General features: G+C 48.6%; 1 protein-coding gene across 3 annotated transcripts in view; it reads left to right on the top strand.

Moving 5' to 3' along the window:
* Positions 1 to 12266, top strand: part of LOC129705593 (uncharacterized) — a 60703-nt gene extending 48437 nt beyond the window's left edge. For 2 of the 3 annotated variants that reach the window (XM_055649201.1, XM_055649211.1), the window contains 6 exons: positions 10040 to 10467; positions 10568 to 10695; positions 10803 to 10991; positions 11484 to 11660; positions 11774 to 11848; positions 11976 to 12266. In XM_055649201.1, coding sequence (XP_055505176.1) covers positions 10053 to 10467; positions 10568 to 10695; positions 10803 to 10991; positions 11484 to 11660; positions 11774 to 11848; positions 11976 to 12230 — 1239 coding nt within the window. In that variant the 5' untranslated portion in view covers positions 10040 to 10052 and the 3' untranslated portion in view covers positions 12231 to 12266. Of the gene's footprint in view, positions 1 to 7640; positions 7727 to 10039; positions 10468 to 10567; positions 10696 to 10802; positions 10992 to 11483; positions 11661 to 11773; positions 11849 to 11975 lie in introns of all 3 variants that reach the window. The other variant, XM_055649220.1, reaches the window with a different exon arrangement.
* Positions 12267 to 13557: the final 1291 nt, after the last annotated feature.

Below are 13557 nucleotides of genomic sequence, written 5' to 3'. Positions count from 1 at the left end.
TATATGTTCAATCATGGTCACCGCATTACAGGAAGGATGGGAAGGCATCAGAGAGAGAGTAGAAAAAGTTTAAGTGAATAGTTCCTGTGGACTATAGTTACAAGAGCAGATTAGAGGCTGTGACTCTTTTCTTTGGAGAATATTTGATAGAAGAGTATCAAATGAGTGGATAGTGGGTTGCTGTTCCCTTTCATGGAGAACTAAAGGGCCTGTCCCACTTACGTGTCCTTGACACGCAAATTTTGAGGCGCACGGGCATCATATGGCCGCGCTGGGCCGGTCCCACTGAGAGAGGTATGTAGTTGTGCGCGACATCGCGCGGGGCTCCGAAATTTTTGTAGCGAACAAAATCTCCGCGCGCCAACGGCCTGTCGAGTAACTGACGGCCAAAGTGGGACAGGCCCAAGACCCTGGCGTGACGCAATGTCTCACCTCCAACAGCAGCAGAAACAAACGATCGCCAAACTCGGCCTGGGGCTCACGGCCGTTGCGGTCCGGATCCGCCCCCACTTCTACTCCCAGAGCGGGGCCAAGAATATTGAAGATAGACACAAAATGCAGGAGTAACTCAGGAGTAACTCAGCGGGACCAGCAGCATCTAAGGAGAGAAGGAATGGGTGATGATTTGGGTCAAGACCCTTCTTTTCAGATTGAAGAAGAGCCTCGACCCGAAACGCACCCATTCCTTCTCTCCAGAGATGCTGCCTGTCCCGGTGAGTTACTCAATCTTTGTGTCGATCTTCAAATTACGTCACGCGCTCCAGACAGCTGTGCGGGCGCATGAAAACGCGTGCGACCTTCGCGGGACTGTCGCGGCTCAACGCGACCACGAGGTTGCATAATTAGCGTGCCAAGGACACGTAAGTGGGACAAGCCTTTTAGAGTCAAGAGTGTTTTATTGTCATGTCCCAGATAGAACAATGAAATTCTTACTTGCAGCAGCACAACACAACATGTAAACATAGTACACTATAAACAATATAATAAACGAGAAAAAAAGTTCAGTGTGTGTATATCTACACATACTCACATACACACATATATATATACTAGACCAAGTGGGACCCATTGGGTACCGTCCCCTCAACACCCGGTTTCGGTGGGGAGGGGGTGGGGGGCGGCCTGCGGCGTCACACACACACTAACCACCCCTGACACACACTAACCACCCCCCTTGATATTATATGTATATTATTCATTGGCTTCTGGGGGAGGGGGGGGGAGAGTGGGAGGGAGGGAGGGTAGTGGAGAGGATGGAAAGGAGGGGGGAGAGAGGGAGGGGGGTGAGGAGGGGGGAGAGGGGGGGATAGAGGGGGGGGGATGGTGGGAGGGGGAGAAGAGGAGGAGGAGAGGGGGGGGGGGGGAGAGGAGGGGGGAAAAAAGGGGGAGAGGGGACGGAGAGGGAGAGCGGACAGAAAGGGAGAGGGAGAGGGGACAGAGAGGGAGTGGCGAGTGGCGGGCGGGTTTATCTCCGACAGTGTCTTTTGAATAACAGAGGGGATCTGCGATAGATAGGCGGTTTTTAAATTCAAAGTTTTGTCAGATTTGTGAACATTTTCAGTAACAACTCGAGAAATAAAGCATGACATCTTCAGATACAGCGGTTTTGGACTCCATGGGGTAAAATGTCTACCGGAATATGTAAAAATGTTACCGTTAGTGCGTCGTTTTTTCGTGAAGATGAGACACACAAACACACACAAATAAACCAAGGCTGCCAACTCTCACGCGTTGAGCGTGAGACTCACGCAGTCGACGACATTCTCACGCTCTCACTCTGATGACAGAAGTTCTCATGTTCAAAAAAATATATAAATAAATAAATATGTCCCACTCCTCCACACTCATCAATGAGAATAGTTTTCTGTTGGCGGGTTCCCCATAAAGAACGAGCAATTTAATTGGCTTAAGCCCATCGTACACTATTTAAAATGGCAATGTAGACAAAAATGCTGGGGAAACTCAGCGGGTGAGGCGCGGTTTGACTCGAGCATTTCTCCAGCATTTTTGTCTACCGCTCCATAGATGCTGCCTGACCCGCATTCACATTCCTGTGCAGATGGTGTGGTAGGTGAGACACGGCGGTGGTCCCGGCACCGGCCCCCATGGAGATTTAACCCCAGCCCGGAGCGAGGAGCGGACTGGGTGAGTGGGGGCGTCAGTGCAGCCTCCGGAGCCGTAGGGATGAATGACCTTGGGTTAAGGCTCCGCTCCTATGCCTGACCCCCGGGTCACTGACCCTCACCTTCCCCTGGACCCCAGCTGGGCACATAGCACCTGGGCCGGCCTTCATTCCCAGGGAGGGAGGGGGAGAGAGGGAAATACTCCCCGGATATCGCCAAGTCTCTGCTCACTCCGGGTGTTGTCGCCATTTCACTGGCACACACTCTCACACATAACCTAACACACAACCTTACACACACACACTGGCACACACAAGGTTTAAAGGGATATGGGCCAAAACTCTCTGGAATTTAGGAGATTGAGAGGGGATCTTATAGAAACTTACAAAATTCTTAAGGGGTTGGACAGGCTAGATGCAGGAAGATTGTTCCCGATGTTGGGGAAGTCCAGGACAAGGGGTCACAGCTTAAGGATAAGGGGGAAATCCTTTAAAACCGAGATGAGAAGAACTTTTTTCACACAGAGAGTGGTGAATCTATGGAACTCTCTGCCACAGAGGATAGTTGAGGCCAGTTCATTGGCTATATTGAAGAGGGAGTTATATGTGGCCCTTGTGGCTAAGGGGATCAGAGGGTATGGAGAGAAGGCAAGTATGGGATACTGAGTTGGATGATCAGCCATGATCATATTGAATGGCGGTGCAGGCTCGAAGGGCCGAATGGCCTACTCCTGCACCTAATTTCTATGTTTCTGTTTCTAAATGCAGATAAATGGGACTAGTTTAGATGGGACATCTTGATCTGCATGGACAAGTTGGGATGAAGGGCCTGTTTCCATGCTGTAAGACTATGACACACTGAAGAAACATAGAACATAGAAAATAGGTGCAGGAGGAGGCCATTGGGCCCTTCAAACCAGCACCGCCATTCATTGTGATCATGGCTGATTGTCCCCAATCAATAACCCATGCCTGCCTTCTCCCCATATCCCTTGACTCCACTAGCCCCTAGAGCTCTATCTAACTCTCTCTTAAATCCATCCAGTACTTGGCCTCCACTGCCCTCTTTGGCAGGGAATTCCATAAATTCACAACTCTCTGGGTGAAAACGTTTTTTCTCACCTCAGTCTTAAATGACTTCCCCTTTATTCTAAGAATGTGGCAAGTGCAATTGATCTGGAGAGGATCCAGGGGCGATTTATGAGCATATTGGCGGGCTGGAATTTTGTTTTCACTTTGAAGAAAGATTTGATAACTGGATTTGTATTCTCTGCAGCAACAGAGGTGAAGAAAAGACTCAGGTCATTCATGTGCTGCACTTGTTGATCAGAGCCTGGCTCTACTGAGGAATGTTATTAGGAATGCAATTTAGCCTAACCTTATTCAAACCTAATCCAATTTGAAGCATAAATGTTGCATTCAAGTTTAAGTTAAAAGACTCACTACAGTATGCACAATTTCGAGCTGAAAAATTCAAAAGCTCCCTACCATGGGAGGGGGGACACCCCCCACCCACACTCTCCCATCCTGGATCGCTACGCTCCCTTGCAATTTCTCACTCTCAACTATCACCCAATGTTGGCAGCCCTGAATCAATGATCAGAGTTTAATAAGTATAGAGATATGACATATGTACGTATGTGTGCATATGTGTGTGTATATATACATATATATGTCAGGGTTGCCAGATTGGCTTTTTTAATGACAAATTCCAGAAATCTGGCTTTTTAAAATTTGATTGGTATCAGAAAGTCCATTTCTTTTTTCCCGGCTTTTTCCATTTGGTTGGCGTCAGAAAATTCATTTGGCTTTTTCCTGGCTTTTTTACATGCTAAAATGATCTGCACGAAAATTACATACCATCCTTTTTCCAAAACATTTTCCTTTAAGAGCAATATTTTTTGAACAGTTATATTTGGCAATATTTCTGCCGCCAACTAGGGGGGGGGGGGTTGGGCACTAGGACCCAGCCAGCAGAGTCAGACCACGTGCTGTGTGTGTGTGCATCGTGGAGGGTGGAGGTTGTGGGCCTAGTGCTGTGCCTGCGCCAACTAGGAGTGAGGGTGAGCACTAGGACCCAGCCAGCAGAGTCAGACTCAGAGACAGACCACATGCTTAGTGTCTGCATCGTGGAGGGAGTAGGTTAAGAGCCTGTCCAACTGTACGAGCTAATTCTCCCTAGTTCCCCTGATTCCAACTCGGAGATTTACGGTAATGGCCGCTCGTAGGTACTCGGGGCTCTCGTGGACATTTTTCATCATGTTGAAAAATCTTCACGAGTCTTCCCAAGCTTACCGCGTTTCCCGAGTCCCTGCCGTTAGCGTTACGAGCCACTAAGAGACGTCCCCGAGCTCCGACGTACCCACTACGTACATTCTACGTGCCTACCACGAGTTTGATTTTTTTTTAAACTCGGGAGAATTAAACTCTTGAATTAGCTCGTACAGTGGGACAGGCCCTTTAGGGCCTAGCACTGCGCATGGAGCTCTTGTGAGGTGAGTGTCGGCTCTGGCCCGATGGTGGCCGGGTGGAGAAGGTCGGGGGAGTCGCTGGTGGAGGCCCGTGAGTAGAGTCACTATACGGGTCAGCAGCGGCAGTAGCAGTGTTGGTGTCGGGGAGACGATGAAGGTCGGCGACAGCGTCGGCAAGTCCCCGCCCGGGCGGGGAGGTAGTGAGGGCGTAGATGCAGTGCGTGTCGTGTTGCTGCTCCATTCTCCTGGTGGCCGGGCATGCAGCGCCGCGGTCCAGCGGTGGAGCTCTGGCCTGTGAATGGGCGGTCTAGTCAAGGAGTGTCGGTGAAGGGACCAGTCTGGAGTGAGTGTGACTGGGTGTGTGTGTGTGTGTGTGTGAGTGGGTATGAGTGTGAGTGTAAGTGCGCATGTGTGTGAATGGGTGCATGCGACATAGACAATAGGTGCAGGAGTAGGCCATTCGGCCCTTCAAGCCCGCACTGCCATTCAATGTGATCATGGCTGATCATTCCCAATCAGTACCCCGTTCCTGCCTTCTCCCCATATCCCCTATCCGCTATCTTTAAGAGCCCTATCTAGCTCTCTCTTGAAAGCATCCAGAGAACCGGCCTCCACCGCCCTGGGGCAGAGAATTCCACAGACACCACTCTGGGGGTGAGTGGGTGGGTGTGTGAGTGGGTGGGGGTGAGTGAGTGTGTGAGTGGGAGCGCGAGGGTTTGAGTGGGTGTGTGTGTTCGCATGAGTGGGTGTATGTGTGTGGGTGAGTGAGTGGGTGTATGAAGAATATATTAAAGCCTGTTTGGATTTTTGGCTTATTTCTAGTATTACTTGCCTTTAAATTAAAATTGCAACCTGGCAACGCTGATATATGTATATATATATATATACGACACACACACACACACACACACACACACACACACACACACACACACACACACACACACACACACACACACACACACACACACACACACACACACACACACACACATACACACACACACACACACACACACACACACACACACATACACACACACACACACACACACACACACACACACACACACACACACACACACACATACATACACACACACACACACACACACACACACACACATATATATACACATAAATAAACAACAATAATACTGTAATAATAACAATAATCGTTCATGTAGATCCCAGTTTATTTGTTGTCGTTGTTTAATAGCCTGATGACTGTATAGAAGAAGCTGTTCCTGAACAGTTTTCAGGCTCCTGTACCTTCTTCTCGATGGCAGGGGTGAAATGAGTATGTAGCCTGGGTGCTGTGGGTCTCTGATGATGCTGGCTGCCTTGTTCAGGCAGCAACTCCTGTAACCAGAGGTTACTGGAACAAAATAAAGGGAAAGAGAATTAAGAATAACATGTTGGAACAACTTTTTTATGCTTGATGTGGTTGCAGTCTGGAATGTACAGTCTGTGGATGTGGTTATATTGTGGCTTTCAAATGGGAGTTGGATAAAGACAGGATGGTTGAAAACTTGCAAGGCTCCGATGAAGAGGCCAGTGGAGGGGGGGCAGCTCGTGGCTGGGGGGCAGCTCGAGATTAATAACTCGGGAAATAATGCACAACATTTTCAGGTAAGCCGATTTTGGACTCCAGGGGGTAAATCTCTACCAGAATATGTAAATAAAATTCCCGTTCGCGGGCCGTTTTTCTGAGAAGATGTGAAAACACACACACACACACCCTCCCCCCCCTCCTATGGAGCGAAGGAATAGGTGACGTTTCAGGAGGTAGCACCAATAACTGGGGCCCATGCTCGTGCCCATAGTATAGCAACTGCATATATTTGGATTTCCAAATCCAAGGCGTAGCTATGGGCACGCGCGCTTTGTAAGGTACATCGAACAATCCTTGTTACCGTGACCCTATCCCTGAACTCTGCCTCCGCTACATCGACGACTGCATTGGTGCCATCCCCCTGCACCCATGCAGAACTCACTGACTTCATCCACTTCACCACTAACTTTCATTCGGCACTCAAGTTCACCTGGACCATTTCCAACATCTCCCTACCGTTTCTAGACCTCACTCTCTCCATCGCAGATAACAGACTACTGACCGACATCCACTACAAACCCACTGACTCCCATGGCTATCTGGACGACACTTCTTCCCACCCTGCTTCCTGTCTCCTACTCCCAACTCCTCCGCCTATGCCACATCTACACCCAGGATGAGGTGTTCCAAACCAGGGCTCATTCTTTAGGCAACGAGGGTTCCCCTCTTCAACTACAGATGAGGCTCTCAGCAGGGTCTCTTCTATACCCCATAACTCTGCTCTCACTCCCCACCCCCCCACTAGTAACAAGGGCAGAGCCCCCCTTGTCCTCACCTTCCACCCCACCAGCCGTCACATACAACAGATAATCCTCTGACATTTTCGCCACCTCCAACGGGATCCCACCACTGGCCACATTTTCCCATCTCCTCCCTTTTCGGCTTTCCATAGAGACCGCTCCCTCCGTAACTCTCTGGTCAATTCGTCCCTTCCCACCCAAACCACCCCCTCCCTGGTACTTTCCCTTGCAACCGCAGGAAATGCTACACTTGTCGCTTTACCCACCCCACCCCCCTCGACTCCATCCAAGGACCCAAGCAGTCTTTCCAGGTGAGACAGAGGTTCACCTGCATCTCCTCCAACCTCATCTACTGCATCCGCTGCTCTAGGTACAACTGCTCTACATCGGTGAGACCAAGCGCAGGTTTGGAGATCACTTCGCCCAACACTTCCGCATAGTCTGCATTAATCAACCTGATCTCCAGGTGGCTCAGCACTTCAACTCCCCCTCCCATTCCGTATCCAACCTTTCTGTCCTGGGCCTCCTCCATGGCCAGAGTGAGCCCCGCCACAAATTGGAGGAGCAGCACCTCATATTTTGCTTGTGCAGTTTACACCCCAGCGGTATAAACATTCTTCTTGCGTATGGCGTGCACAGCCTAAAGTTGTAAGACAACTTGGTCTGTTTGATCTTCTGTTTGTACACGCCAGGTTGATTGCATTCGTTGAAACAGGGTGGACCACGTGAAGGTTGCAATCTCCCACCCTGGTACGAACATTGACTTCTCCAGTTTCAGGTAGTACTTGCTTTCTCCCTCCTCTCCCTCCCCTTCCCAGCTCTCCAACAGCCCACTGTCTCCGCCTCTTCCTTTCTTCTTGGACCCGAAATGTCACCTATTCCATCGCTCCATAGATGCTGCCTCAGCTGCTGAGTTTCTCCAACATTTTTGTCTCCCATTGATATCTTTGTTCACTTTGGTAGGTTGGGCCTCATTGTATTAGTAAAGCGGCTCATGGTTCTGTTTTCTCAGGAAGACTACTTAGATGAGAAAGCCAGTGGGGAGGATGGTAGGTGTGAGAGGGCAAGTTTGGGGGCACGGTGAAGGAGGCTGAAAAGGTGGTTGGCAGAGCAGCTAGTTGTCAGTGTTTTGGGCAGGGAACTGTGGAGCCAAGCTGAATGAGCAGCCCTGCTGGTAATTTATCCCCAGCATGTCCTACTGAGAACTGTGTTTGCCACAAGCCACTGTGCTACAGCCGCACGCCTGGCCAACTTGGGTAACGATCCTGACTGTTCATCTGCCTCCTGTACATGGCGTGTGTTCACAGCTGGCTTGTGGAAGACAATAATAAGATAATAATACAGAGAACCCACAAAACGTTCAAGAAAGAAAAGAAGATTTATTTGTATAAGCACTGTGGGAAGATTTATTTGTATAGACAAGAGTGTCTTATGCCATGAATTACCAAAGAGTGTACAAAATCGTGAGAGGAATAGATGGGAGAAACGCACAGAGTCTCTTGCCCAGAATAAGGGTATCAAGAACCAGAGGACTTTTAAGTAAGTGAGTAAGTAAGTTTATTGGAACAAGTATTCACATACAAGGAATTTGCCTTGGTGCTCCGCCCACAAGTAACAACATGACATACAGTGACAGTTACGAATGACGCAGAAAACACTAAACATTAATAATAAGAAGAATCTTTGTAGGGTTTTCACAGACGACACAAACGAACAAGCACATACAAAATAGCAAGGAGCAGCACACCTTGGCTGCCATCGTCAGCGCCAGCAGCAGCTACAATGCAAGCAGCTAACATGCAAGGTTTAAGGTGAAGGGGGAAAGGTTTTTTTTTTAATTTTATTTTTTTATTCATTTATTTAAAAAAAATATTTAGAGACTGTGTTTCACTGTGTTGACCAGGCTGCGCTGCAACGTCTATTCACAGGCGCGATCCGACTACTGATAGGCACTGGGGCTTTGACCTGCTCCGTTTCCGACCTGGGCCGATTCACCCCTCTTTACACAACCTGGTGATTCCAGATTCCTCCAGAGACACCATATCGATGCCCAGGTTAGCGAGGACACCCGACCGGCACAGCCCGCAGCAGCCCAGAACTCCTGGCCTCAAGCAATCCTCGAGCCTCCGCCTCCGAGATTACAGGCGCGCGCCACCGCGCCCGGCTGGGGGAAGGGTTTAATAGGAATCTGGGTAGTATCTCCTTTGCACAAAGGGTGGTGGGTGTGTGGAACAAGCTGCCAGAGGAGGTAGTTGAGGCTGGGACTATCGCAATGTTGAAGAAACAGTTATGCCCCTGTTCCGCTTAGGCGCTTTTTGCGGCGACTAGGTTGTTTTTACATGGGCGCGGGGTGACGACTGTATGGTTGTGAGTGGTGTCCTCGAGTCGCCTAAAGAGTCGTAACGTTTTTCTGGTCGCCTTGCTGGATTTTGAAATATTCAAAACTTTTTGACGACTGTGGGCGTGCGTAGCTTGTTTTCCCCTGTTGTAGGTTGTCGCAGGGATGACGCAGGTTGTCGCTGGTTGTCACCGGGTGCCGACCGGTGAATTCCACTGGCGACTACCTACGCCAACCGGCGACAGGTACCACCGACGTCAAGAGAAGTCATAGAGACATAGAAACATAGAAATTAGGTGCAGGAGTAGGCCATTCGGCCCTTCGAGCCTGCACCGCCATTCAATATGATCATGGCTGATCATCCAACTCAGTATCCCGTACCTGCCTTCTCTCCATACCCCCTAATCCCCTTTGCCACAAGGGCCACATCTAACTCCCTCTTAAATATAGCCAATGAACTGGCCTCGACTACCCTCTGTGGCAGAGAGTTCCAGAGATTCACCACTCTCTGTGTGAAAAAAGTTCTTCTCATCTCGGTTTTAAAGGATTTCCCCCTTATCCTTAAGCTGTGACCCCTTGTCCTGGACTTCCCTAACATCGGGAACAATCTTCCTGCATCTAGCCTGTCCAACCCCTTAAGAATTTTGTACGTTTCTATAAGACAAGTAGCGACTTTTGAAAAAAAGTGCACAGCTCAACGTGATTAGTTGTGTATAGTGCGTTGACATTCAAACTTTTTTTTGTCGGGGACAGTGAATGTCGCAAAATGGCTCCAAGGAGAAGGAAGGCGCAGCCTAAGAGCAAGACACAACCCACCCGGCAGGTGGAGACTGAGGGATCCCAGGAGATTGATGTCCGGGAGGAGGTGACCATGGAGGTGGGTCGTGTCCACACCACCACCCCACCCCGGCCTGTCAAGTCCACAGGCACTGCTGCTGCCGCTACTGTTGCTGACCCAGACTCGGATTATGCTCAGGGCACTGACTCCTCAAGTGGGGTGAAGAAGGGCAGTGAAACCAGGACACTGCCGTATGAATTCACCTTGGATCAAGAGGAGGAGCTGGTAGACTGGTATCGGGCAAACCCTGAGTTATACGATCAAAATTGCCAACATTATCACAACAAGCTGAAAAAGAAAACACTACTAGAGAACAAGGCGAAGGAGTTCCCTGGCTGCACCTGTAAGTACCCACACTGGGTTGTTTGTCTGTATTTCTGGTAATATAATGAAAATGAAAAAATTGTTCCACACTGATCTTCATTTCTTTTTTGTTTTTACAGTAGCCCAACTGTGCCAATGGTTCAAGAGCCAGATAGCCACGTACGACAAGTTGTCACAGATAGCGAGCTGGTCTGGATCTGGTGACACATATGTAACCCAGAGGAAGCAATGGATAATGGATAAATGGGTAACTGTTATAAAATACTCAGTGTGACATTGATCATTTGATTGTCATCGAGCTTGCCACCTCCTGATGGTCTTGAAAGTTTGTAACCCACATTTATTCTCTTCCAGTTTGACGAGATCAGTTCACTTTCCAGGTTCTCCAGTGTGGAGGATCTTGATAGTCTTGAGGGAACGTCTGGATCCACTCCCTCCGGCAGTCACCAGCAAAGCACGAGGAGCAGGACCACTGCGGGCTTTATCCCAACTGCTGCTGAGGAAGAGGAGAGACAGGCAACTCAGCTGAAGCTGACCAAAGAGGTAAGTACTACTTTTGGGGATTTCTCTTCTCATCCATCCATCCATCCATCCATCCATCCATCCATCCATCCATCCATCCATCCATCCATCCATCCATCCATCCATCCATCCATCCATCCATCCATCAATCCATCCATCCATCCATCCATCCATCCATCCATCCATCCATCCATCCATCCATCCATCCATCCATCCATCCATCCATCCATCCATCCATCCATCCATCCATCCATCTATCCACCCATCCATCCATCCATCCATCCATCCATCCATCCATCAATCCATCCATCCATCCATCCACCCATCCATCCATCATCCATCCATCCATCCATCCATCCCATCCATCCATCCATCCATCCATCCATCCATCCATCCATCCATCCATCATCCATCCATCCATCCATCCATCCATCCATCCATCCATCCATCCATCTCCATCCATCATTTTTCCCCACCATTTACTTACCTGTATCATCCTGATTGATGTTGCAGCTCGTGCAACAGGTACTAGCAGCCAAGCAGTCTATGACACAGCCCCAGACACCACATGAGAGGACTGTTGACATCTTCTTAGCCTACTTAAGAACAGTGATGCTGAAGATACCTGAAAACATCTGGCACAGCTACACCGCAGATGCCTTGTCGAGGGCACTAAGCTTTGCTCAGCCGGTAAATATTTTAATCACATTTTGTGGCATTTTGGAAACGTTTGACTTTAATATCAGACGGTAAAATTAATGTTTTTGTATGAAGTAATCGCAGTGAATTCATTGGTGTTGCAGGCTCCGCTGCAGATGGAATTCTTGAGTCACCCACACATGGGACTGGTGGTACCACCACATCAGCAGGCTTACCAGGTATCTAATGTTATAATGCTTTTTGTCAATTGTACCTGAAATTCTTTGTCACACACACAGCATGTGAAAAGTTTAAATATATTTGCCTTCCACTTGATATTGACATGTTTCTGTGTTTTCTCCGCAGCAGTCATTGTTGGGACTACCGCAGATGCCATCCGGACCCACGGCCAGCTCACCCAGTTCAGCAGCAGACCAGCTAGCCACAACTTACACGCGCAGTGCCTGGCAGCCTGCAAGAAGCGACATCTCTGCACTCATAGTTGAATTCCCAGAATACACCAGCCTTAATACACCCATACTTACACCAGTGATACCAGGCTGTACCACCAGATCGGAGACCCTCACAGATTTATTGGACACAGATCACCCATCAGTGTAATGTGTCCATAAATGATGTAAAGTCCATTAAACCCCTGTCCCAAGTTTACCCTGATTCGAACTCAGAGATTTACAGTAATGGCCACTCGTCGGTACTCGGGGCTCTCGTGGACATTTTTCAACATGTTGAAAAATCTTCACGAGTCTTCCCGTGCTTACCTGCCGTCAGTGAGTCTTCCCGGGTACGAGCCGCTAAGAGACGTCCCCGAGCTCCGACGTACCCGCTACGTTCATTCTCCGTGCTTACCACGAGTTTGATTTTTTTTTTAACTCGGGAGAGCTCTTGGAATGAACTCGTACCGTGGGACAGGGCTTTAAGAAAGAACATCTAAAATGATGTTGTGGTTCTTCATAGATTTATTATAGAAAATTTCAATTTGTGTGATTATTATATTTCTGTATGCAGTGTAGTGTGCTCTTAGTAACTGTGTTGTTAAAAAAAATGTTTAATATCAATATCAATAAAGGAAATACTTGACATTTTTATGACAAATTGGTGTAAGAAGATATTAATTTTCAGAATTGTTAATCATGGTATTAATTTCAAATATATAAATTTCATATATTTCGATCGATAAAACAAACGCAAATATTGCACTGCATTGAAAAGCAAAATCTTTTCACATAATTTGATCAATAAATCAAGCACATGCATTGTTCTGTATTGAAAATTAAAATCCTTTGGGAGGAAGTGGGTGTCCTGAAAATGGCCTTTTCTTGATGTCTGTTGTGGGCTCTCTTCCTGGAGTGGTGGACTTCTGTTTGTGGTGTGGGCTGTTTGCTGCTGGTCTTCAGATCATGCCGTTCTGCCATGGTACACTGCCTAGTTCGGAGTTGTAGTTAGTGCACAGATGGTCTCTCTGGTCCTTGGCTGTCTTGTTGCAGGTGTTTCCTGGCAATCTCTCCAGTGCCACCATCGGTGCAGCCTGTCCTCCAGCTCTCCATGAGCCTGGTGTGACGTTGCCTGTCTGGTTGTCCACTCGGTCACCTTCCACCATGGCAGCTGCTGCTGCAGCACTTCTGGTGTGGATCAGGTTGTGGAGGACACATGCCGCGTACACAATGGTCTGCACATTCTCGGGCTCCTGCTCCATTGTAGTCAGCAGGCATCTGAATCTGCTAGCAAGGATACCAAAGGCATTTCCCACGACCCTCCTAGCCCTGGACAGCCTGTAATTAAAGATCCTTCGCTCCCTTGACATCTGCCTATGATGGTATGGCTTCATTATCCATGTCCTGAGTGCGAAGGCATCATCACCAACCAGTGAGTAGGGGATGTCAGAGTTGTCTTCTCACGGCAGTGATACTGGATCAGGAAGGCCTGCTCT

The sequence above is a fragment of the Leucoraja erinacea genome, chromosome 2 (genome assembly GCF_028641065.1).
Source record: "Leucoraja erinacea ecotype New England chromosome 2, Leri_hhj_1, whole genome shotgun sequence".
Lineage (NCBI taxonomy): Eukaryota > Metazoa > Chordata > Chondrichthyes > Rajiformes > Rajidae > Leucoraja > Leucoraja erinaceus.
Note: the sequence above shows the minus strand (reverse complement) of the source record. Positions and strands in the feature narration are given on the sequence as shown.